Here is a 25,887-nt window from a genome sequence, read left to right on the forward strand (position 1 = left end):
GGGCTGGAGGGCCCTTTCATTTATTATTTAAATTTTTAATTGTATTTTATATCTATAGGTGTTTTGCCTGTGTGCATATATGTACTACTTGTGTGTCTAATGCCCCAGAAATCAGAAGAGGGTGCAATATCCCCTGGAACTGGAGTTATGCATGGTTGTGAGCTGCCATGTGGGTGCTGGGAATTGGACCCAGGTCCTCTGTAAGAGCAGCCAGTGCTCTTAATCTTTGAGCCAGCCTTCCAGCACCTGGAGGTCCTCCTCTTCTTCCTCCTCCTCCTCCTTCTTTTCTTTTTTCTTTTAAAGGAGCTCTGGTAAAGTTTTATTAAAGGAAAACTTTCATGGTTTGCTTTCGCCAGTCTATTCTGGCATGCTTCTCATAATACCAGAATCGCCTGGGTCAGTGATAGCTGGTGTGCATACTCTGTAGCGTAGTGCTGTGCCCAATTCAATGTTATTGCCACTGTAGTGATGGGCACCAGTTTTAGCCAACATGGCATAGTATTCTATTTGTGATTCCTCAGAATGGGGCCGTTGTTGGCGAGGATAACCAATTTCGCTTTGCCCTGTCTAATCATCTTCAGAGTCTGTATGTATCCCAGGGCAGACTTGCCACTTTTCATAACAAGTTGGAGCCTAGAGTTGATCGACTCCAGAGACTTTTTTGTCTTCTTTGCAGCCACCATCATCCTGCCTTAGGTGCGGGACGGCCCCCAACCAAGACCAGTCGCCAAGATGGCTGGGGAGCGAGAACGCCCTGGAGGTCCTTCTGAAAAGCAGGCGCTATCTTATTTTAAAATCAGAACATGTTGTTGTGGAGTTGGGAGAGCCTTGGGACGCAGGCAGGCCTGGAGTTTTAGTGGCTTTGCCAGTGTGGGCAAATTGACCCTTCAAGCCTTGGTTTTCCCATCTGTGAAATGCGGTGAATGAGTTCTACCCCATGAATTGACTTGAGATCAATGGAAAAGGCAAGAAGTAGTCAGATTCTGCCGGCTTCTGTCTCCTGTGTGTCAATCACACTCTTCCAGCCACATGGTAAGGGGCACTGATGTTGCCTCTCCTTTAGGCTTGGGGGTTCCTCCTGTTGCATGGACCCAGTAGTATGAGACCTGGTTCTCCTCCTGAGTGGTTCATTTATTCCATGGGTGTTTGATGGATCCTGCGGTGTCCTAGGTGTCATCCTGGGTCCTGAGAACAATGACTGTGGGCCAAATATTTTGCTTGAAGGCCAATTGAGAAGGATCCTTGAATTTATTCAAAATCCCTATGTTGAGGCATTTCGGGAGGAAAAAGGCCAAAAGGTCCTGGTTCAGAGGGTATTAAGACCCAGCTGGCTTCCTGACTGTGGGGTTCCATTAACTCACTGAAAGCTTAGAACATCCTAGAATGCTTTCCCAAGTAGCACCCTGGGCAGAAGCTGGCACTACCTGTTTACAAACTGAGGCTTGTATAGTCTCCACCTGTTCAGAGGGTGCCCTGGGACAGGGACCTGCCTGCAACTGTAAGAACTGGCTTTGTCTGGGATTCTCCTGGAGTGTGGGGCCCTGTGTTCTTTCTGCTGTGGTTGGCAGCTCAAAGCCTGGGTGGCATGTAACCTGGAGGCCTGGAGAAGAGCGAGATCTGCATGCTCAGCATGGGTGCTGCAGGACACAGTGTACCTGGGCCGCAGGTTTCATGGTCATCTTGGCTGTGAGCACCCTGCACTGCCTCCTCTGGTTCCTTTCCTGCGGGGAGGGGCCAGGTGACAAAGATGTCTGGAGGTCTCTCCACAGACCCCAGCTCCTCTGTGTGACTCTGAGCAGGTTAGCAGCCTCTTCTCCCTGGGTGTTGTCCTGAAAGTTATAGACCTGCCTCCTCCAGAGAGCTCCAAAACTCTGGCAGGGAAAGAGGGAGGAAGCCAGCACTACTTGAGCACCCGCTATATGCCAGCAACTTCTGTGGGCATGCTTGTCCTGCAGTCATGTGATCAGGTGTGTCAGGGGTCAGCCACCTCCAGACTTTGGTGTGGTGTTGGGCATTCCTGTGGTATTTTCCTCATGAGTTACTTCCACAAGATGGGTACCTTGCGCCCATATAGAACCCACTTTGCCTTTTTTTTTAGGCTTATACTTTGAGAACAATCTAGATAACATGCAGGGTTAGTTTTTTGTTTTCCATTGATTTAATTTTTTTTTTTTTTTTTTTTTTTGAAACAGGATCTGACTATGTAGCCCTGGGTGACCCAGAACTCGTAATCCTTCTGCCTCAGCCAGAGATTACAGGTGTGTGCCACCATCCCCAGATAAAAGTCAGAGTTAAATCAAGGAAGTTAGGACAAAAGGTACTGAGAGGGGGATCCACCCCCATTTACATACTGAGACAGAGGTCTAGGGTGGTTAGGTAGCTCGCCTAGGTTAGCAACTGGACAGAAGCGGAGATTAAAACCTTGTGTTTGGCCTACAGTTGAAATTGAACGTTGTCCACATGTCCTGCAGATAATCATTCTCCACTTAAAAAACATCGTGTGTGTGTGTGTGTGTGTGTGTGTGTGTGTGTGTGTGTGTGTGAAGCCAAAGAACAGCCTGAAAGAGTCAGTCCTTTCCTTCCTCCATGCAGGCCCCAGATCACAGCAGGCTTGGCCACAGCTTCTTTACAGGCTGAGCCTTCTCACCACACAAACCAGTATCCATTTTACAAAGGAGGAAATGGAGACTTGGACTTGCCCATAGCCTGGCTGGGTTGAGGCTGAGGTCACCTTATAAGGATTCTGCAGTTTCTTGGCTGCCTTGCTGTCCTAGTCCCAACTGTCTTCCTGACAAGTGGGTCCCAAGCTACACACATGCGGTGCCTGGGTGGGGGCTAGCACTGAGATGTCTCTGCGGAGACGTGGACAGGTGCTGATTTATCTTGCTTTAATTAATTAATTAATTTACTTGCTTACTTATTTTTGAGATAAGGTCACACTCTGTGGTCCAGGTTGACCCGGAATTCACTATGGAGCCCAGGCCCGCCTCAGATTCGAGGCAGTCCTGCCTCAGCCTCCCTGGTGCTAGAATGAAAATGAACATTTTGTATTTTATTTTGTTGGAGACAGAACCTAGGACTTTGCCCATGCTGGCTTTGCTGCCAGGCGGCCCCCCAGCTCCTGACCTCTTGTTCTCTTTCCCCAAAGGCGTAATGTGCTCAGCTTGTCCTCTGGAATCGACCACCCAGGTGCTCTGAAATGGGACCTTGCACTCTGCCTCCTCTTAGTCTGGCTCGTCTGTTTTTTCTGCATCTGGAAGGGTGTTCGATCCACAGGCAAGGTGAGTGAACCCCTGTCCCCTGCGTCAGGGATAGCTGTACTGCGAAAAGCTTCTCCTCGCGGAGGGAGCTCTACCCCTGGAGGAGGGCCCATGTTGGGACACAGGAGAGCTCTGACAGGCAGGCACATAGCCCCGTGTGGTGTCGGGGGCTTAGTGACCTCGTGACTGGTGTGCAGCCAGGTATGCGGTCACCCTGTTCCCTGATGTTGGTATGATGAGCAAGGCTCACTGAGCCAGAGGCCAGTTGGCAGCCAGACTGTGGCCATCCATCAGCCCACAGTGTGCAACCTAGCTTTGCAAAGCGGGCCGACAACCCTCCCCCCCACCCCCGGTTTAGGACAGATGTTGAAGCAAGGCTGTTTAGCTGCCCTGTATCACTATCTCTGTACTGGGGTGCAGAGCCCTCCGCTGTACTGAACCTCAGTCTGAAGGGAAGTCAGCCAGACCTGGACCACACCCTGCTAGCATCATCTCATAGGACAGGCAGAGAGAGAGAACCTGACATGGTGTCGCCTGGCTCCTTAGGACCCTGTCTACTGTGCTCCCTTCTCACCCGCAGTCCTGGGAGTTCATACGTTGCCTTCCTCTAAACAGTGAGGAAACTGAGGCTCAGAAGAAGTCAGGCAGCTTGTCCTAGAGCAGCCCCTCCCCCGAGCCTGTCCCCTGGGCTGTTGAACAGTGAACATGAGGGTTGAGGGAAGCATGCCCAGTACTTTAGGTCTGTGGCCCAGTGGGCCTGACCCCTTCTCTTGAGTAAGCACCAATTGCCTTCTGCCCACTGCCCCAGTTTCTCCACGTAGAAGCGAGTGTCCAAGGAGCTTTGGTGCTGAGCGTGCTGGAGAGCACCAGCCGTGTTCAGGGGTGCACTGATGTCCTTTGAGCCTCCTGTCTTAGAAACGGGGTGAGGGGATCTACGGTGTGCGGCATCTGGGGCTGGCTGGGAAAAGCTGGGCTGCAGAGAGTTGAGCATGGGACACGGGTGCCAAGGGTTACAGGACAGAAGAAAGCAGTGTAAGGTTCTTTTATAGGTGAGCCAGGCAAGGGTCACTGAGGTGACCGAACGAAGATGAGCGAGGTGTGGAGAGTTGAGTATCTGAGGGGCATATTGCAGGCAGAGGCAATGGTCAGTGGAAATGACCTGTTGTGCATCTGACCAGGATATAGGAAGCCCCCAGTCTGATGGAGGAGGTTGATGTCTACCAGTCAGCAATATTTGAGACACAGCACACTACGAAGGAGACAGATCCAAGGCCAAATAAAGGGTACCAAGCTGCATCTGAGACTCCTGTGAAAATAGACTGGCCAAAGTCCGTCCCATCCACCCCCCCCCCCCCACCCCACCAACCCCCCCCCCCCCCCCCCCCCCCCCCCCCCAACCCAAAACCACCCCCAAACCTACCCTGAGCTACACCCTGCTCTGTGGGGCACGCGCGGTTCCTAGAACAATAGTAGGCCTGATGGGTCAAAGAAGCCAAGACAAACAGCTCTGTGGACTTCCTCCAGCTCAATGCTGAGAGGCCCTTAGAGACCGTCCGTCCGCCTGCCCGCCTACCCGTCCAGAAGCCCACCCGCTGGCTGGCTTCAGCTTCCAGCCCTGGCTGCAGACCAGGCTCCCAGCCATGGGGGCTGAGCCCTTGTCCTGGCCAAGCCTGCTTCTGTGGCTAACTTAGTCCAGGAGACAGGAGGGTGATGGGTGGGGGCCTGGGCCCCAGATGCCCCAGAACCCAAGTTCAGGTGCTTGGCTTTGGCCTCTCCAACTCTGAGGGTCTGAAATCGGTCCCAGACTCAGCCTCAGTCTTACTTCTTCAACAAGCCAGGTACCTGGGGTGTTCACATGACCTCTCAGTGCTGGATGGCAGCTCTTTTAATCCTCCAGAAGTTCTTCGATCCTGTACAATGGAAACTGAGGTTCAGAGAGCTTAACTAACTTTCCCAATGCCACACAGCTCATCAGAGGCCAAACTGGGATTTGAACTCAAGACAGCTCCCTTCTCCCCACTCTCAGCCTCATCCCTGTGCTGAGCTGCAGGTGCAGTGAAGCAGAAGCCAGGCATGTTCGTGTTTGTCTTCACAAGGACACAGCCTGCCAACACTCACCCAGGAAGGGCCTGGACCTGTGCACGGCTGGGTCTGTGGTCACTCTCCAGGGCAGACAGTGCCTGACCTGGGTTTGGTCTCAGCTCTGCTCCTACACACAGAATGACTTTGAAAATCCCTCTCACCTGCTCAGCCTCAGTTTCCCCTGGTGTCAAGCGAATGATTGATTGAATGACTCGTGATGCCCAGGCCATCTGCTCCCAAGTAAAGTTGAATATCAGGAGGCTGGAAGCTAGCTCCCTCTTGAGCCCACTAGCTTCCAGTGTGCTGTGGGTGAGGTGCCCTCTAAGTCTCCATTTTCTTCAAGGGCTCTCGCCCGGAGCTCAGAGGAGTTGTGGAGAATCAGCAACAGGAGTGGAAAAATACCACGTCCCACAGCAAGGCCTACTGGGCCACCGTCAGGGGCCCATGGTGGCGCCTGGCACCAGCCTCTCCCTGGAGCATCCCAAGGGACGGTCACGGAAAAGTTGAGAGAAGGGCTCCCAGGCTCATCCAAGGAGCAGCAGAGGCTGCAAACAAGGGTGGCTTTCTGGAGAGATGGCTGGAGAAGCGGGACAGGGCTGTCAACAACAGTAACACTCCTGAAGATATGGGAGCCCCAAAAGTACTTGGCCTAGATCAGATCCCACCGCTGACACCTCCTCCTATTTGGGGATTCCAGGCAGGTGACATTGGCCAGTGTGGGCCTCAGTGTCCTCGCAAGGGAAAGGGCAGGTGGCAATGTTCCTAAGCTCATCCTGGTTTGGTGTTAAGTTCACAACACATGGTAGGCATCACGTATGTGCTTGTTAAAGAGGCAAGTCAGGGAGCCCCCCTCCCCCACGAGCTCACCAGTGATTCTGGCTGCAGTCCACTTGCTTTGAAGTGGTAGCTCTCTGGGGACCCCTGAGGGACTCCTGTGTGTGGCTATTGTTTACCAACTTGGGTGTGGCCTTGCAGGCCCTCAGAGAGGGGACCTGGCCAGGGGTGCTGCCCGCCTATCTACAGGAAGGGAGGGGACAGGCAGGGTTTTCTTTTTCTTTTTTTTTTTTTTTTACCCTTTCAATGGCTTCCTGACTGGCCTTTGTCCCAGGTGTCCGTCTGTCCATCAAGGGAAAAAGAAACAAGGGTGACTGGGGGACACCACGGCCCGGAGGAGGGAAGACATCCAGGGAGGGGTGTCAGGCAAGAGAGGGCCTTCCGCCTTGTAGGATGCCACCAGCCACCACCGTTCGGGTTGTTGAGCATTTCCAGACACTCCCTGCAGACGGTAGGACAGATGGGTGATAGCTCCAGGGGACCCTCTGGGCCAACCAGCCTCAGAGCTGGGAACCTAAGCCTATCCAGTCCAAGGCTCTCACCTCGAGATGGGGGAGACCAAGTCTAGAGAGGGATAGTGGCCACCAGTTGCCAGGCACTGTGCTTGAGTTCCCCTCCAAGGTGCTTGACTCCCTAGAAAGTGATGGCTTCCCTCAGGTCACCTGCCCCCTGTAAAGGCTAACAGCCCAGCAGTAGCATGACCAGATAGCTCATGGGACCAGGCAGTCCCTTCCTTACCCCTGACCCTGGCCTATTAGGACACACAGTGTGACCTCATGGGTCTCCTGTAAGCTGGCCATGACCTTAGAGAAGTTCCTACCCACCTCCTCTCAAGTCACGGTTAAGCAGGCTGTGTCTTGACAATCATTTGCTATCGTCTGACTGTGTCAATCCTCATCCATCCCCTGACAAGGGCTGCTGTGACTCTTGCCCTCATTTCAGAGAAGAAACCGAGTCCCAGGGAGAGTAATCATTGTGTCCTGCATCTCTTAGCAGGAGAAGGCCCAGAACTGGAGCTGAGGAGCCGCTTGTCTCACTATATCCCCAGGCAGCCCTGAACGTTCCCGCCTCAGCCTCCTGAGTGCTGGGACTACAGGTGTGCACCCACACCTGGTTCTTTTTTTTTTTTTAATGTGTGTGCATATTTTGCCTACATGTATGTGTCTGTTGCCTATGTTAGCCAGAAGAGAGTACGAGATCCGTTGGAACTCAAGTCCCGAGCTGCCCAGTGGGTGCTGGGAACTGATCTCAGTTCTCTGCAAAAGCAGCTAGTGCTCTCAACCACTGAGTAATCTCTCCAGGCCTCTGATTCTTCACCCCAGTGTCGCGCTGACAGTGTCATGGTGGTCAGTGTGTGCCGGGTGCCATGTGACAGCTACTGGGCTGTTGACCATACCCCTGATAGGTGACTCTCAGTTATACACTGTCCGTATTTGTTTGTCTCCTAGGGATCAGCTCTTCCAAGCGGGGAGGATTTGTTTTCCATCTTGCCTGCTTTTTTAAGTTCTGAGCTTAGGTGAGCTATGCAAATTATCCACAGGAGTTAATTTTTTTTCCATCTATAAGTTAGATTCTTATAGCCTATTTAGGAAAGGTGACAGAGGCTCAGAGAGGTTAAGCAACAGCAGCTGAGACCACCAACGTGTCTGCAGAGTCCTTGCAGCCTCATAGGTTTACCTGACCCCCTCTTGCCCCTCCAGGTTGTCTACTTCACCGCCACTTTCCCGTTTGCCATGCTTCTGGTGCTGCTTGTCCGTGGACTGACCCTGCCAGGTGCTGGTGAAGGCATCAAATTCTACCTGTACCCTGACATCAGCCGCCTCGAAGACCCACAGGTATGGTAGGGTGGTACTCAGGGTGCAGGTGGCAGTGTTTCTTGTGGCTCTTTAATGCCCAGGTGTAGCCAAGAGTTGCTGCCTAGTACTTTTCCACTGGGCCATTCTGGCTTCAGGCATGGCACTGGCTAAGGCAGGGGCTCCTGCTCCGCCTGTGCCAAGACTAGAGACTCCGTATTCAGGGCAGCATCCTCAGATGAGGGAGAGAGAGACTTAGGATTGTTGGCAGTTAAGAGGGTCATATTATAAGTCCCCCCCCCCCCCATCCCAGCACATAGCTGAAGGGCGTCAGGAGTTGGTGAAACCCAGGAGGCTTTTGTGTGCCTTTTGAGACCTTTGTCCCAGGATCCCAAGTTCTCCAGTTGCCTCCCAGGGGCCAGCATTTCTGGGTCTCTGATCCCCTAGAGCAGGGTTGGTGGCCAGCCTGAGCTGCGAGCCGGGAAGGTAGGCGTGCCGCCTTCCATGGCTGCTGGGATAGTGGCTGGAGAAATGAAGCCTGCCTTTCAGCTCCCTGACAGCCGTCAAAGCAGCCTTGACCTAGGAGTAGGCTGTGACAGCCTCGGAGTGGACGGAGTAAAGATCACGTTGTACTGAGTGTGGAAAGTTATGTTAGGGGCACATTCTGTAAATACAAATACCGAAGTTACTGGAGTGGTACTGGTCACCCCAGAGTTAAAGTCTGGTCTTTTAGCTGATGCACAGAGAAGAGGCACCTGGCTCTGCCTTCTGGGGTTCTATCAACACTGAGGATCCCCATGTAGACCTTGTCATTGTTGGTCAAAAATCCTCCCGTTGCCAGCCCCCTCCCATCCCTGTGCTCACCCTAGTGCTCTTCCTCCCCTCCCTCACAGGTATGGATCGACGCCGGAACCCAGATATTCTTTTCCTATGCCATCTGCCTGGGGGCCATGACCTCACTGGGAAGCTACAACAAGTACAAGTATAACTCGTACAGGCAAGTGTCGCGCTGGCGGGCCCGGTGAACGTTAGAAATGATGATTAAAGAAAAAGAGAAGTAGGGAGCGTGGCTTCCTTGTGTTGTGATTAACTTACCCCCTGACGTGTGTGTAACTTAGGGACTGTATGCTGCTGGGATGCCTGAACAGTGGTACCAGTTTTGTGTCTGGCTTCGCAATTTTTTCCATCCTGGGCTTCATGGCACAAGAGCAAGGGGTGGACATTGCTGATGTGGCTGAGTCAGGTACGGTGGTGTCGGTGGCAGTGGTGGTGGGCACTGCCACCTAGTGTGTAAGATGAGTACTGCAGGCATGGAGCCAGACCCCAGGGGGATGGAGGGAGCCTGGCTTTTACATAGACATCCCCTCTCCCCTCAAGACGTGCCCCCCATACCTGAGTACAAAGACTACATTTAAAGGTTTCAGTGCATCCTGGCCCACTGAAGGTGGGTGGAACACGGGCGGTTGAGATGGGAATTGGTGGCTGGTTTAGTCATGGTCTTCCAGCCCCCAATCCTTCCCCAACAACCGCTGGCTTTAGCCATGGAAGTTGCTGTCCAGCTGAGGCTCAGCCACAGCTAGCACACCATCACCAGCCCTGCTGGCACCTTAGCCTTCATTTCTGCGGTCTGCCCTTTGCTCCCTGCGAGCTCCACCAACCGGGCCGATCCACTCTTCCGTCCTTCCTGTGTCTGTTTACCAAGCCTCACCCCTCCCAGCCTCCACCATAGTCACCAGGAGTGAGAGGGCAGGGACGGAACACCACCCAGGGACTGTGACAGAGCTGATTTGGGGGTAGGCTATGAGAACACTGTTGCCTTAGGGATTGGGGGCCAGTTGGTCCCAGGTTGCTACTCAAGACGCCTGCAGTCACAGAATGAGTGGTCAGTGTTAGGTTCCTGGGCTCTGCACAGATTGGGTCCTTCCTTAGCAACATGGGACTCGGAGCTCCAGGAAAGACTGTTCTGCAACATGAACTAGAATACTACCACCTCATCATGGTGTTTCAGAAGTCTGGGTTTGAGGACTTGACCTTGGCCTAAGCCTGCAACTCAGCCTTGTAGAACCTGGGGTTCTGGGGTGGAAATCCACAGGGGCCACCTCCCCACCCAGTTCTCTTGGAGAATGGTAAGGTATTGTCTAACCTAACCTAATGGCCCACAGCCCCTCGGGACCTTCTAGAGGCTGCCAAGAGCTCTGGGCTGCGGTTTCCTTCAGGCCACAGGGATGGGTGAGATAGGGGCAGACTGTGTATTGTTATTCTTTGGATTTTTGCAGACCAGGGCCAGGTACCCGAAGTCCCTGTCATTCTCTGTCCTTGAGCTCCTTGGGTTTGAAACTCAAGGTCATTCCCAGTTTCCCAGTCCTGAGCCCCCATATTGGAAGGTCAGAGGGTACTTTGACACTGTGTCGCCATGTCTCAGATGAGATCAAGGACCCCAAAGCAGGAGCCTTGCTTGAGCGGGCTGGGCCAGGCTAGGGCTACAGGCAGTGTATCTGGATGCTGAGTCCCCGCCCACTACGTGTCTGATGGGCCCTCTACTGTGGCCCTTGCCCTTCCTACTGGCTCCTCGGACCTAGACACCCCTCATCCCTGCCTGCTGCCAGTCTCTAACTCAGACCCCCACCACCACCAGTGTGAACTCCACACTGTGCACGTGTATCTGTTGCACTATGTCCCAGCGGGACACTCAGAAGAACTGTCTGCCCGTCCTCAGACTCCACAGGCAGGAGAGACTCAGGGCACAAGAACTTCTTCCACAGCCTCCTGTGTTGCAAGTTATATGGCAAGGCATGTAGCCTAGGTACCACTTCCAGCCCCTCTACAAATGTCGCTCTTTCTGCTTGTACCTGGGTGTCACCAAGGGCACAGAGGAAGCTTGTTAGGGAGGGGAGAGAATGAGGAGGTCTTTGTACACAACAGGTATCTTCATGCTGTGTATGTGGTCAGTCCGGGTTGTTTCTTCTTTCATCCACTTCCAAGACTTCGTCACTCCTTCCCCACAGTGATGCCTGTGCAGCCAGCACAGCAAGAGGGACAGTGACTCCATAAGATTCTAGCGAGCACTATAACAAAGAAAAGTGCATTCGAACGAGGGTATTGCCCAGCCAAAGGAAGCCTAGATAGGACATAGCTGTGCTGTGCTGGCAGGCATCAGAATGGCCTAAGTTTTCTTGGCTTCTACCCTCCCCCAGTTCACTGTCATTTTAGAGAAGGGTTCTTAGGCCCTCTCCTGAGACCGGCTTGAGAAAGTCTGAAGTGAAAGGCAAAAATAAGTGAACTGAGTCTGCTCACAGCGTCTGGTGCAGAGGTTTTGTGGGGGACATGGAGCACCACATTTTACATCTGTCTTGTAGTTGGCTAGTCCTGATTCCTCACTCTTGGGGTAGGCCAGGCAGGGTCAGAGCTTTGGAGTTTAGGGAGACCAGAATGCCTTTTGGTTCTAACTAAATCCCCAGTGTGTTTCACGATATCCTGGGTGGGAGGTACGTGTTCTGCACCCTGCCCTCTCCCCTCCATCTTGCTCATTCAAGCAGCTTCTGGCTTGGTAAGCAGCTCCCAGCCCCCACCCCCTTACAGCCCTTCTACTGACCACTTCAGTGGCTGGCTGCTCCCTGTCATTGTTTCAGCAGGGTTTTTCAGATGGCATTGTAAGTTTCGCCCTCCCTGCCACACTTGCGCTTGTTGATGCTTTATTAAGTGAATTCTGGTTCCAAAAAATGGTGGCTTTTTTTTTTTTTTTTTTTTTTTTTGCAAAATTGGTTTGTTTATTTATTTTTCCCTCTCCTTAAGCCATTCATTCGGTTTTGATGTTTGCTTTAAAGTATAGAACATCTTTCAAGTCCCCTGTAGTCTGGCCTGTATTTCTTCTTGGTTGGTTTGTTTGTTTCTCATAGCCGATTTCACTTTAGCTTTTCAGCCCACAAGTACAGCTTGATAATGTCCCCCGAAGCATCCACTTGGGGGCTTTTGCAAGCAGGAGATGTTTGTGTTCCAGTGACTCTGTGAGAGGCACTTGGAGTGGGCGGACCTCTTGGCCCTCGCTGCCTCCTGGTCTGGCGAGAGCTCCCTGTTGATAAGGATCCATAGCCCTTTTCTGGGCAGTGGGATCCACCTCTGAGAATCTGAACAGAAGGATCCTGGGGCCACCTGATCCTCATATTTCAGGTAGAGGAGACTAAAACCCACAAAAGAGAGAAAGTGGTGGGTGAGGACTGGGATGTGGCTAGTCTCCTGGGCCTGGGAACCCATCTGCCCATGTTGCTGCCCCTCAGGGCCAGGCCTGGCTGGTTCTACCTTGCCTTGTGTGAACTTGGGTAGCTGTTGGGGACAGAGGCCCCATAGGCATGCCCCTGAAGAGCCATTTGCTCTGCTGGGCATGCTTCTAAATTTCTTTTTTTTTTTCTTCTTTCCATTCAAACAGTGTTTTGGCCATTAACTCAAAAATAGAAAGCATTCTTTGCAAAGCAGAGTGTCACGAATCAGATAACCACGGCTTTCCTTCCAGCCAGCATCAGTGTGCTGCTTTGGTTGTGGGAGGGGCGGCTCTTCCTTTTCCTCCGTCTCTGGCCTCCTGAGCCACAGGCTCGATCCTGCTCCCTGCCCCTAGGATCCCGTGCCTGTACGGGTTTAGATCCATTTGAGAGGAGGCCATGTACTGGATAGGAGACAGATGCTTACCTGGGGCCCCTCCCGAGCCCCACCAGTCTCTTTCTCTGGCTCCTCCTGCATTTGGGGCTTAAGTGATCCTCTCCTCACTCAGACATGAGTGTTCTGTGAGGCCCAGGGCTCTAAGTGATACGGTGCTGATGTCTGTCCTCCTGTGTCCCCCTCCCCGTTTCTCTCCCTTAGGTCCTGGCTTGGCCTTCATTGCCTACCCGAAAGCTGTGACTATGATGCCGCTGCCCACCTTTTGGTCCATTCTGTTTTTTATTATGCTCCTCTTGCTTGGACTGGACAGCCAGGTACGTGGATGTGGGGCTGATGTGGTCAGCCTCTCTGGGAGAACCCATCCTTATTAGAGACTTCAGCCAATCAGAGAAAGACCTCAGCTCGGCAGTGGGAGGAGCCACTCCATCCTATTGCTCTGGGCTGTAACCTTGGCAAGGAGATGAGGGGGACTGGGGGATGTGGCTAAAGTCAAGCCATAAATGAGAATCAGAAGGCCAGGACTCAGAGGTACAAATGTCAGTGAATGTGTTTATCTTGGTTCAGGCCGCCACAGTCCCAAGTACGTCCAGAAACGCTGAACCCACATTTGGTCTACAGCTCCTGATTCAGGCCGGCCTGTCCCCCACCCTCTGGCTCCTGTAACATCTGCCTTTGGGGGTGGAACCAGGACTTCACATGCACTAAGTGTGGACTCTGCCCTAAGCCATGCCTCCTAGCCTTTTCCTGTGCTCTGAACCCTACTTCCTGCCCCAGCTCCCTGGTAGGACTCCACAAGAGGCATTCACTTCCAGGGAGTGCTGGTGTCAGCCAGCCAGCAGCTGCATCTAGCTCAGGGGAGGTAGCGTTTGTGTGTGACGATGGCCACATCCATCATCTTCCCTCTGAGCCTCAATTTCCTCATCCTGCTTAATGGGTATAATTTGAGACGCTCGGGGCTCAGTGCCAGGCATAGAGAATTCAGGTGCCCCGGAGATTCATGGGAGATCGTGGGTCTCTTTCTCTGAAGTGTGTGTCTTTTGGTGGGGTTATATTGAAACTCCAGGAGGGTGACTGTGATATGTGCCGGGAAGGGGTTGTGGGCTCAAGCCAGCTAGAGAGGCAAGAAAGGCAGGAGAAACTCCTGTGTGGCCTGGGCTTGGGGGTCCAGTTGCTTCAGGAAAAGTCCATCAAACTGAAGTAGGCTGTGGGATCAGGTCTGGAGACTGACTCCTTATCACCCGTCCCTCTGAGCCCTTCCTCAGAAGGCGCTGTCAGGGTGGGCCCTGGGGGACTCAGAACCAAGCAGAGGCGAACGAGTCCAGAGGAGGCAGCTAGCAAGGTCAGAAACACTGTACAAGACTTGGCAGCCAAGGAGGGGGGGGGGGTCAGATTAACAGAGAAGACAACTTTTCAGAGCCAGAAAAACAAATCCTTGTGCCTTTGGTGATGGGCAACCGCTATTGTAAACAAGCAAGATTCTGTTAATCATTTCTGCTCTGAGAGCTTGGCCCTGGGAGCAGACCCCATGCAGTGCCTTTTAGTGGCTCTTAGAACATCTTCCAGTGCTCAGAGGGGAAGAAGAAAACAAAGACACAAGTTAATGAGTGGCTAAGCATGACATCACCATGGCTCCCAACTGGCCATGCAGGCTCACAACTGTCCCAGCCGGAGCTCAGGGCAGGGTGTGTGACTCTCAGCTGAGCCACAGGCTAAAAGGAGGGTCTTGAGGGGCTGTGAAAGCTGGCCCTGGGGTATTCCTCTGTGCCCTGCTGTGTAAATGGGTGGGCTCCCAAGGCTTGGGGCTCAAATGACTTAATGGTGTCATCACTCACTCAAGCACAGATGAGCAAGAGAATAGATGACTGGCCTTCCAGACTCTGGTTTACAGAACGGGAGGAGCCAGCCTTACGTGGGGGGCAGAGAGTTCAACTGTGCAAGATGCTACCAAGTGCCAGAAGTCACATGGCCATTTTTTTCCATGTGTAGCTCGTTGGCACTGAGTATGTCTAATATCAGGTTTTGTCCCTGGAACTTTTCCATACTCCCAGATTGAGGCTGGTCCCCAAGTGCTGCACCAACAGATTTCTTTCTTCTTTTCCTTCCTTCCTTCCTTCCTTCCTTCCTTCCTTCCTTCCTTCCTTCCTCCCTCCCTCCCTCCCTTCCTCCCTTCCTCCCCTCCCTCTCTCCCTCCCTCCCCCCTCCCTCCCTCCCTCCCTCCCTCTCTCCCTTCTTTCCTTCCTTTTTTTAAAGATTTATTTCTTTGTTATGTATAGTATACAGTGTTCTGCCTGCATGTATGCCGAGGGCATTATAACTCATTACAGATGGTTGTGTACCACCATGTGGTTGCTGGGAATTGAACTCAGGACCCCTGGAAGAACAGCCGGTGCTCTTAACCTCTGAGCCATCTCTCTAGCCCCCAGCAGATTTCTTTATTTGTAGTGCTGTAGATGGATCCATCCAGGACATTGTCCATGCTAGATACATGCTCTTCCCCAGCCCACTGCACCCGAATTTTATATATTAGCTCCTGTCCCTGCAGTGTTCTGACCTGGATGTCACTGTTACCCTTTCTGCAGCCAGAGAAACTGAGTCTTGGCTCTGGCTCACCACCTTTTGTCTTAACTTGTTTTTATAGCTTGGCATTGAGGTTGCTGGTTTGCCACTCCATTCTTTTTCAGGCTCAAATCCCCTTTGTGCCTATGATCTCAGTTAGAAATCAGGAAGTCCACCCCTCTCTCTGAGCTCTGCTTAGGAACTTCTTGGTCATCTTATCCCTGACTCCTGGGTGCAGGTGCTATCTCTTCTGGCACATGAGAGGGATTTTTCTCTCTATCTGTTCTAATATGTTCTCCCTCACCAGCCCCCAAAGGCCTTCGTGATTAGATCTTTCTCATAGAAATGCTGGGGGAACTTCTGTCCCCAAACCTTTTTATCTTTTTATTTCAAGACAGCATCTCATGTAGACTAGGCTGGCCTCAAATTCACCATGTAGACGCGTCTGACTTTGAACTTCTGATCTTCCTGCCTCTGCCTCCTGAGTGCTGGGATTATAGGTGTGTGTGTGTATTACCATGCCTGTTAATGTAGTACTATGGATCAAAGCCAGGGCCTTTGCATGCTAGGTGAGCACGCTGTCGGGCTTTACATCCCCAGCCTTTAGCATCTCCTCTAATTTAAGTAACTTCTGTGACCCTCAGACCCCCAAATACTGCCAAGACCTTGTTACAGACTGATGACAAGGAATGTCGTTGCCAGTGTCATTGGTTAGGTGAAAGGTGAAGTGTCCAGAGGGTGAAGTTTTCTGCTGCTATTAAAAGCAAGGTGGCTCTTTTAGGGACATAGCAGTCTCCAAAGTAAACCATTAGGTTGGAAAAATGTAGGATGGAAAGATGTAGAAAGACTGATCATCCTCAAGCATGGTGTGTGTGTGTGTGTGTGTGTGTGTGTGTGTGTGTGTGTGTGTGTAGATGTTCCAGAATTTTCTTTATGATGTCTCGAACCCATGGATTTTTGGATCACATGATTTCCAGTGAGTTTAAGCCACCGTGTGAGTCAGACTGGAAGTGCCTCTATGCTGTGGATGGGGAAACTGAGGCCAGGGTTTGCCCAGAGTCTTCCATTTGGTTAGTGCAGAGGTTGATGACCTGCTTGTCATGCTCTGGCTGAGCAGCCATGTGAAGGGCTGGGCTAAGCATTCATTGCCTTGATGGGTGGCACCGGCGTTGACCAAGGAAAGGAGAAAGGCCATCATGGCCACAGACTCACTCCAAGTGTGTCAGGCCAGAGAGCTGGCCCTGGCTCTCTTAGAGAGGTGATTGATCTCGGGTGAGTCTCCGGCGATGAGGGCAGGGATGACCTGAGCAGAGCCAAACATCCTGAGTTGCTTGAGCCACAGACGGCTACGTGGATTTCCAGGTAGGTCTTGTGAGGCCTTGCCCAGGACAGGGCTCCTAGTCCTATCTCTTGTCGGGTTTGCCAAGGCCTCTTTCTGAGCTCCACGCCAGTGCTGAGTCCCCTCACACCCCTTCTCTCTCTCTCTCTCTCGCCCGTCAGTTTGTTGAAGTCGAAGGACAGATCACATCCTTGGTTGATCTTTACCCGTCCTTCCTAAGGAAGGGTTATCGTCGGGAAATCTTCATTGCCATCGTGTGTAGCATCAGCTACCTGCTGGGGCTGACGATGGTGACGGAGGTAGGTGGCGTGAGGGGTTTCCCTTCATACATTTGGATTGAGTGCCCAGCCACCTTCTCAAGGCCACAAGAGGGGCAGCTGGGAGGGGGGTACTTGCTGTACTCCTTTCGGATTGCCCCCCCCCCCCAATCCTTGATCTATTCAGCTCTCAGTGACCACGTAGCTTCCCCCACACTCCCTTTTTGAGATGCTGTGGTCAAACCAAGGCCCTGCCACTTGTGTGGCAAGTGCTCTACCATTTGCGTGGTTGTCTGCTGAATAGAGCATCCACTATGCCCAGAGGGCTGGAACTGTACTTCGACTAGGAAGAGGAGACACCAGGAACGGAAGGGAACAGGAGGTTTGAAGGCTAGAGATCGCAGTGACTGGAGAAAGGACAGATAAGAGGGATGAGCCCCCAAATATTGACCTAGCTGAGTTCTCCAGGAGAAGGTTGTCAATCATTAGCCCAGACCCTGTTCAGGGCTTCACCACTTTTCTTTACCAGAAGGAGAAACTTTGAGGGAAGTGCTTGTGAGAACACCCTTCCAAAGTCAGATAGCATCCACTCACCAAGCAGGAGTTCCCTGGACTTGGTCACACTTGGATTTTAAGCCCACCTGTGTGTATAGATTTCTGTGACCCTTTGTGTTGTAAGGTTCTCCCCCAACCCTGTGTGTTTTGCCAAACATGAAGTTGAATTTGTTATACAGCCCTAACTGGCCTTGAACTCACAGCAATTCACCTGCCTTGGCCTCTAGAGTATTTGTTGTAAGTGCTGTGAACCCCCACACTTAGCCCCGAATATCATATTCTTCTTCCTCCAATTCCTCTTCTTCTTTTCTTCTTTTCTTCATAACCTATATTTGATCATCCTAGCTTTTGCCCATTTTTCTTTAGAATTAAAAAAAATTGGATTTGCATAGCCCTTTATATATATGAAGGGAACTGGAGATCACATAACAAACCAACTTTATCTTTGATTTTTTTTTCCCCTTACAGGGTGGCATGTATGTGTTTCAACTCTTTGACTACTATGCAGCTAGTGGTGTATGCCTTTTGTGGGTTGCATTCTTTGAATGTTTTGTTATTGCCTGGATATATGGTGAGTATAATTGCGTACACATCCTTTTTCAAGCTGTTCATTTGGTCAGAGAATTTAATGGAAAAACTTCCTTTGCCCAAAATGTTCACTCTGGGAGGCCCCTTCAGCGTCTCACAGATAATCCCACTGGAAGCACAAGGTGGGAACATATGTGGCTATAAATATAACACCGTCACACCAGAGCCTGTAATGACCTACTCTTTGGCCTAGAAACGGTCCACTTTGACCTCTTAGATATCTGAGGTTGGCCACACTGAGATGTGGGCTCTGTCTAAGATTTGCAGCAAAATACAGGCACCCAACTGCATCTAAGTGGCAAGCTGCCTTAGACACCCCTGACCATGCTTGGTGGTGTTAGAGGTCCCCAGGTGACCCCCGCTGCACTGTTCCCCAGGGCTGTTCTGGCTTTGGCCAATGTGTCACCTGAGCCTCACACACTGCTGTCTCTCATAGGCGGTGATAACTTATATGACGGTATTGAGGACATGATTGGCTATCGGCCTGGGCCCTGGATGAAGTACAGCTGGGCTGTCATCACTCCAGCTCTCTGTGTTGTAAGTCTCTCCCAGTCTGACAAGTCTCCCTTTGAGAGCCTGCCTTCTCTTTAGCATCTCCTAGGTGTGGGCTTTGACCAAGCCAGCTTCAGCTATACCAGAGAGGGGTGGGTAGGTTGCTCTTTGTTGCCTGGTTAAGAAGGGTTTTGTAGGACCAATAAGAGTTTGTGAAGAAGAGGAAACAGGAAGGGCAGTCCCACTAGGCCAGGCTGCTCTCCTTTGCCCACCACCTTGGAGCCGGCCTTGATGCTTGCATGGGCACTTTCAGCAAGGTCTTTGTCTTAAGACTCTGCTTGTGGGACCCATTAAACTCTCACAGTCCATCCTGGCCCACGCCCTAGGAACCCAAGTGTGTGGGAGCCCCACCTGCGCTGCTATTCCTGGCTAGCACCCTGAGTCCATATGGCCTTCACTTTAGAACCAGTGCTTAGAGATTAATGGGTCCCCTTTCCTGTGACCTCTACTCCCAGGCCAGACCGAGCAGACATGCCAATTCACTTCTCTATCTGGGCCTCAGTTTCCCCACTTCTGTGACAAAGACACCCTGACATGGGACTTCAGTGGCAGGTGACAGTTTAGAATCTGATGAGCGTGACTGTGGTTCTCAACACACAACCCCCAACAAAGTCAAGAGAACACAAACAGGGGGCCCCACCCAGGTAGAGACGCAGTCAGCCAGGCTCAGGCCAGCACTGGCATTCTCAATCACCCCAGGCTTATGCGTGGGGTCCCTCTCACATTGACCCCCAATCTCCTTCTCTCTCCTCTCTGGAGAGTTGCCTGGAACAGAGGTGGACTGTACTCTGAGGCAGATTGAGGCTCCCTGCTGGAAAAGCTAGGTAGCGACTGGAGCCAATGGCTTTCTGAGCCCCGGCTTTCTAGGCAGAAAGCATCAGAGAAAGGTAGGGTCCTGTGGACCATCTGCCCTCACCCTGTGCCACTCTGTTCCGTCTGACCTTGTTGTTAGTCAGTGAGCAGCTGATTGAGTTCACCCATGACCCTCCCTGGGGTGCCTCCTGGCAGTCCCCTAGGAGGCCCTCTCAAAGGCAAAGGTGGACTCTGCACAACTTTAGGGTCCAGGGTTCACCCCACCCTACTCTTTCTTCAGGGTCAAGGCCAGGTCCACACCCTGTCACTTGGACCAGACCTGGTGACCAGTGTACAGAGAGGTGATGGCATTGAGGTTGCTGGTTGTCTGGCTCTCAGCCATGCCTTGGATGTTTATGGAGCATTTGCTGGGTATGCCCAAAGCTGCAGCTGTTAAAGAGAAGAAAGATGCTTCAGGGCAGTGGTTCTCAACCTTCCTCATGCTGCGACCCCTTGAGACAGTGCCTCATGCTGTGGCGACCCCAGCCATAAGATTACTTTCATTGCTACTTCATAACTGTAATTTTGCTACTGTTAGGAATTGCAGTGTAAATATCTGTATTTTCCAGTGTGAAAGGGTTGTTTGACACCCTTCCCCGCAAAGGGGTTACGATCCACAGATTGAGAACCACTGCCCTAGAGGCTGCTGAACTTTGGGTATCAGGGCCACACGGCTCCTGGAGGAAAAAAGCTGGGGTCTGGGCAAGCAAGGCCAGTGTGTTGGAGCGGAAGTCGGGTGAAAAATGAAGAAAAAGAGACAGGCAGGGGGAACAGCCTGTGTTAAGGTCCCGGGCACATGCTAAAGAGTTAGAAAGAGTCCTGAGGGGTCGGGGCAGTTGACAAAAAAGGAGATCATAGCTGTGAGCTGATATGGTTAGTTGCAAAGGACCTGGCAAGACAGGGAAGGACTCGGAACAGGTGGTTTGGCCAGATTTTCCCTAGAGAGCACTATAAGAGATAATATTGCCCCATGTCCATAGTAAGGATAGGGGAGAGGCCCTGCCCCGGTAAAGGCCCATCCCACTCTCTCTGACTGCCCCATCTCTCCACAGGGATGTTTCGTCTTCTCTCTTGTCAAGTATGTACCCCTGACCTACAACAAAGTCTACGTGTACCCGGATTGGGCAATTGGGCTGGGCTGGGCCCTGGCCCTTTCCTCCATGGTGTGTATCCCCTTGGTCATTCTCATCTTCCTCTGCCGGACGGAGGGACCGCTCCGCGTGGTGAGCATGGGATGTGGGCGATGGGGGTGGCAGACCACCAGTGCCGGTTTCTGTGTGACCCTTTCCAAGCCCCTGGTCTTCTCTCACTGCACAAAAGGCAGGGGTGTGCTATTTGCAAGCAGAGATAGGTGCCATTCACCTGGGAGGAGACTTTGTGGTGACATTTGAAGTGGACCATGGACTTAAGAGGACAGTACCCAACATAATATGAGATAGAATATGGTCCTGGTATCAGATACAGAGGATTACTGGTCAGGCTAGAGAGAGGACAATGGCCTCACGTGCCAAGCTAAAGGGTGTGGGATCTCTGTTCTGAGTCAGGACAGGAGATGGACTCTGGAGAGGAAACCCAGCACCCCCACCCCCCATTGCCCTCCCCCCATGCTACCCTTTGTGCTGGGGTGTGCCATCCTGTCCCACTGCCCTGTATCTCGCCTTTAGGACTGACTGCTTGTCTCCTCATGGCGCCCCTTCCCTGCCCCCAGCCTCCTCAGGAATTCTTCCCACAATGTGGGAGCCTCCAGGCCTGGCAGTCCCCTGCTCTTTCCACGAAATCCCTTTCTCAGAATCTACTTTAACCTTTGTGCCTGGGCTGCCTCCAAGGCCCCACAGTTTTATTCTGAGCTGTTTTTATTCTCTTACAAAAAGAATCTGGAGCCAGGATGTCCTGGGGCTCTGGCTCCCCTCTGGCCTGGCCCAGGCTTCTTCCCTTAGAGGGGGCTGTATTGGCTGGGAGAGAAGAGAAGAGACAGGGAAGGAGCTAGGGGTACATGCTGGTCTGAGGCCCTGAGACTCCTAGAGAGTAGAGGATTGGGGCTAGGACCCAGCTCTCCTACTATTAAAGCAGAGTCTAAATCCCTCTGTATTGTTAATGATGAAACACTAGATCCCAGGCCAGACAGGCTGTGCAGCATCTGCTCTGAGCCCTCCCGGTGGCCCCTAGTGCCCTGAGCCAACCTGGGTTACCACCTTAGAGGGTTGTTACCACCCAAACATAAGTTAGTTGAATATGGTAGGAGTTTCTAGAGGTTTGCCAGGTTAGACAACTTCTGTAGCAGTCATTAAGTTGGCGTGGGGGGGTCTCTTGAAATTCCAGGTGTCTTTTGAGACAGTGTCTGAATCTATAGCCCGAGCTGGTCTAAAATTCACTAGAGAGCCCAGTTTGGCTCAAATACACAGCTCTTTTGGCTCAGCCTCCCTAGTGCTGGGGTGTGGGTAGAAGGCCCACTGTCTGGCTCAAGGCCTGATTTCAAGAGGCTGGTCTGGCCTATGTGCAGACAGGTTTCTTCAGAATGAGCTGCTGAGGGAGGGAGGAGCAGCAGCGGGGGCAGTGAGGGGGACAGGGGAGGAGGTCTCCCACAGCTACAGTAAGCTGCAGCTGGTCAGGCAGCACCAACTGTCCAGGTGGCCTCCAGGTTGTGAGGTAGCTAGTGGCACACCCGGATCTCCAGCCCTACCAGGATTCCAAAGCTAGCTGAGCTTCCCATGTAGACATCCCCCGTGGCTAGCCACTTTGCCACACTGCAGATGGAGCCCAACGCAGGGGAGGCAGGGTTGAAGCGGAGCAGGCAGGCTAGGTCTATGAGGAGGTTTGTTGGCCTGCTTAGAGCAACTCAGGTGTTTGTAGGACCAGGTCTTGTGTTCTTTGTTGATTTGTTTTTGTTTTGTTTTGTTTCTTTTTTTTCCAAGAGAATGTGGAAATGTGGATTCTCAAGTGAAATAATGAGTTTGAAAGATTCTTTGGCAATGCCAGGGAAAACTCAAGTCCACACGCCTATGCAGGCTTTAAGTGGCTTTTCCGGCTGTTAATACGCCATAGTTGAATGTAAATACCTAGGAGGGCCTTTTCTTCCCCTCTTGGCCCCTCCCCCTCAACCACTGGCCCATTTCTGTCTGAGCACTTGGCAGGAAGTGGGCAGAAGGTGGGAGGTAGGAGCCAAGTTCCATTCCCGGCTCTGCTAGTAACTTCCTGGAGTCCCTAGAGGGGACTCTTTCCTCACCGATTCCATGATCAGTCACCACACTGGGAAGTCTGGGCTCCATGCCCAGAGGATCTGAGGAGTTTCCCTGCTGTCTCCTATCTCAAAGGGCAGAGCCCTCCCTGCAGTGGACTCTCAACCCAGCAGGAAAGGGACTGCTTGTGAGGAACTACCTCCCGGAAGCAGGAAACACAGGCTCTGGGAGGGCAAGGGGTCCAACTTTCTCCTCGGAGAAGGTGGAGCCTTAGGTTAGTAACCTAACCCAAGTCAAAGCAACCAGGGTGAATAAACCACAGGGAGACACAACTCAGCTCCTCAGGGAAAGTTCCTATGCGTTGAGTTAGGTGGGGCCTGTCTTTAAGCATGTGTGCAGAGGTTGGCTGTAGAAACCACTGTAGGACATTGGGGGGGGGGGGGGGGCGTTCCCCTCCATTTCCAAAAACCAACAAAAGGCCCAGAGCAAGTGGCAGCGGTCAAATACCACACAGCAAGCACCCTGGGGTATTCAAGAGGTAGGTGGAGCGGAACCCCTTGAGTCCCCTATTGACCCCTCCTCATCTTTTTTTTTTTTTTTTAACAGAGAATCAAATACCTGATCACCCCCAGAGAGCCCAACCGCTGGGCTGTGGAACGGGAGGGGGCCACACCCTTCAACTCCCGCTCCCTCATGAACGGCACGCTCATGAAACCCAGCCACGTCATTGTGGAGACCATGATGTGAGGTCCGGGTCACGCCACGGGCGCCGCTTTCCTGTTTACTAACGTTAGATTCTCATAGGACCAGGTTTACAGAGCTTTATATTTGTACTAGGATTTTTTTTTAATTGTCACAGAAAATGTTACTCTATGTGTGTGTGTGTGTGTGTGTCACGTATCTGTCTGCATTTTGTTTTGATTCGGGGGACATTTTGTACAAAAAGAACCCACGGGCCTAAGTCCTGGGGAGAGGATGGACTTTCTTATTGATTTTGATGTATTTTATGGGAACTTGGTAAATTTTTCATTGTATTTTTTTTTTAACACATAACTATATATACTTAGAGTCTGTCATACACTTTACCACTTGAAACGGTTTTGCCAGCAATGGATCTCATTTTCAAAAGCAATTCTTCGGTGCTTATATAGCTGGCAGAAAGTTCTGCCCAAAAACAAACAAAAAAAAAGAAAAAAAAACCCTAAATGCTGGGTGGAATTTTTTCTATGATGGTGGTTACATCTTCAAGCAAGGTTTAGTTCCTTCTGGGCTGGTTCAGGAGGAAGAATACAGCTGAGGAGAGGGAGCCCCCACTAGCTGAACAGACCTGAGGGGCAGGAGAGAGCAGGGCTGTGGGGAGAACCCACAAGAAAGATGCCAAAATAATAGCCCCACCCTCAGCATGAAGGATTGAGCCTAAATGCAGCTGAAGCCATTGTACCAGGGCCAAACCCCTCCCTTTTATTTTGAAGTAGAGGGTGGGTAGTCAGTGGGGTTGTCTGAACCACCATGGGTCTTAGACAGGAATGGGAAGTCTGACCGGCAGATGAGAATGGGGCTGGGAGCTCAGCATGCTTAGACAGAAGCCTCAGCTTTTCTGGCACACTCAACACAGTCGCCCGAGGCCAGTCCACAGGAGCTGCCAGGGCACACACAAGAAGGGGCTGTTGTATTTGAATGGAGTCATGGTGGGTGGGGGTCAGGGCGTTCCCCAAGCAGAATGCATTTTGGTGAGGTCCTGGAGAGAAGTCAGTGGACCAAAGGATTTTAGTAGCTCAGGAGGGTGAGTGTACCCCAGACTGGCAAGTGTACCCCAGGAGGATACTTTCCTGCCTTGCCTCATGACAAACCCTTGTTAAAGATGACACCCTAGAGCCATCCAGCTCCCGGCACAGAACGCTCGGAGTGGCTATAGATGCTGGATCTTAAAGAATTTAAGTTCAATTACAAAGCCAACTTGGTAGTGACCTCAGATCTTGTTCCCAAGCCACTGCCGTGACTGTTGGACAGGTGTTTGCCCCCAGAGAGAAGAGAAAGGGAAATTTTGTAGGTTGAGGTTGTCTCCACGGAGAGGCCGCCAATGCTGACCTCAGGCAGGGCTGTTTCCTTCTGAACCAGGAGAGGGCGCTACACCTTCACCCCCAGCCTCCACTGGGCCCAACTGTGCCATCCTGAACCTCTTTGACAAATGTACACATTTCTCTGTCTCCAAAGCAATGTACTCTGCCAAGTGACCCTCCAGTCCTCTTCCAGTGGTTGTTCAGTCAGCCACCCGTGATTCTACCGTGTTCCTGTTGTCCTGTGTATTTCTTGTGTTCTTCTGTGTGTTGGAGTTTTTTTTCCCCCCTGATTTTACCAATTTGTAATGTGCCCTGTTTTGTTTTGTTTGTTTGTTTGTTTGTTTTATGGAACCTTAAAAGTAACCACTGTGGGTGATTGAAGACAGGTGAAGTGTAAGGGAGAGGGGGGCTTGTCCAGCGGCGGCAGCGTCTGTGGTCATGCCCGTCTACCGCTCCCTTCCGCCAGGCACGCCATTCTGGCGAGCCTTCAGTATTTTGGGTTGGCAGACAAATGACACCATTCTGGAAATGGCCTGAGAAAGGCCTTTTTATCATTCCCAGATAAAAAAAATTCTAGACCAAAGACATAGCGGGCCAAGTCCCCAGGCCCCGCCTGGATGGAAGGCCAGCCGCCTCCTGAGCCCACTCCCCAACAGTATCCCTGCACCTGTCTTCAATGCCCACCACTGTCATCCCTGGCCCTGAGAGCCCTGCTTGTGATGTTTGTCTTTCCATGTCTGCATGTAAGGAACATTTTGAAGTAGAGCTCGTGATTCTGGTCCGCCTGCCTCTTGGAGAGAGGGCTAAGCGGTCCCCCACCCAGCCCTTGCCTGGGACAGGTCAGGTGTGTCCGGCCTGTCAGCTGTGGGCAGGACACAATGCTGGATTTAGATGAGGACCAGGGTGGACCCAGGAGGACTATCCTGGGAGATGTTATTTGGTCCCAAGACTGTTAGCCCCTGAGTGGAGGATCCCTACTGGGCACTGTGGACAGTCCCAGGGGGCCCTCAATCCAAGGCACTTTTTGTAAACAGAAAAACCAAGGCCTAGAGCAGGAGAGACTTGCATGTGAGCTGTGTGGAACTGGATAATTGAGTCATTTGTAGCTCCAGGATCTCCAAGGTATGGGCAGAAGGAAAGCAGAACCGGGGCATTGGCTGAGAACCCCCAGGCCTTCCTTGTCAACCAAAGGCCAGAGTGATAAGGGCCCCTGTCCGTGCTCATGGAGCAGAGAGCCGACCCCACTTCCACCCATCCTTACTCCTGCTCACCCCAGCCCCATGCTACCCTTCCTTCCTCCCCAAAGCCTTTAGGAGCTAGGAACTGATACCTA

General features: G+C 52.0%; 1 protein-coding gene and 1 pseudogene across 2 annotated transcripts in view; one reads left to right on the forward strand and one right to left on the reverse strand.

Annotated features, from left to right (window-relative positions):
• Slc6a6 (solute carrier family 6 member 6) overlaps nucleotides 1-23,915 on the forward strand; it is a 71,599-nt gene extending 47,684 nt beyond the window's left edge. For both annotated transcript variants that reach the window (XM_050160246.1, XM_050160245.1), the window contains exons 5-14: nucleotides 3,149-3,281; nucleotides 7,877-8,011; nucleotides 8,863-8,966; nucleotides 9,088-9,212; nucleotides 12,821-12,933; nucleotides 16,676-16,813; nucleotides 17,795-17,897; nucleotides 18,351-18,451; nucleotides 20,371-20,541; nucleotides 23,101-23,915. In XM_050160246.1, the coding sequence (XP_050016203.1) occupies nucleotides 3,149-3,281; nucleotides 7,877-8,011; nucleotides 8,863-8,966; nucleotides 9,088-9,212; nucleotides 12,821-12,933; nucleotides 16,676-16,813; nucleotides 17,795-17,897; nucleotides 18,351-18,451; nucleotides 20,371-20,541; nucleotides 23,101-23,241 (1,264 nt within the window). In that variant the 3' untranslated portion in view covers nucleotides 23,242-23,915. The remainder of the gene's footprint in view (nucleotides 1-3,148; nucleotides 3,282-7,876; nucleotides 8,012-8,862; nucleotides 8,967-9,087; nucleotides 9,213-12,820; nucleotides 12,934-16,675; nucleotides 16,814-17,794; nucleotides 17,898-18,350; nucleotides 18,452-20,370; nucleotides 20,542-23,100) is intronic.
• LOC126512446 (60S ribosomal protein L30-like) lies at nucleotides 337-683 on the reverse strand (annotated as a pseudogene).
• Nucleotides 23,916-25,887: the final 1,972 nt, after the last annotated feature.

The sequence above is a fragment of the Alexandromys fortis genome, unplaced genomic scaffold (genome assembly GCF_014885135.2).
Source record: "Alexandromys fortis isolate MF-2015 unplaced genomic scaffold, M_Fortis_MF-2015_v1.1 scaffold_111, whole genome shotgun sequence".
NCBI lineage: Eukaryota > Metazoa > Chordata > Mammalia > Rodentia > Cricetidae > Alexandromys > Alexandromys fortis.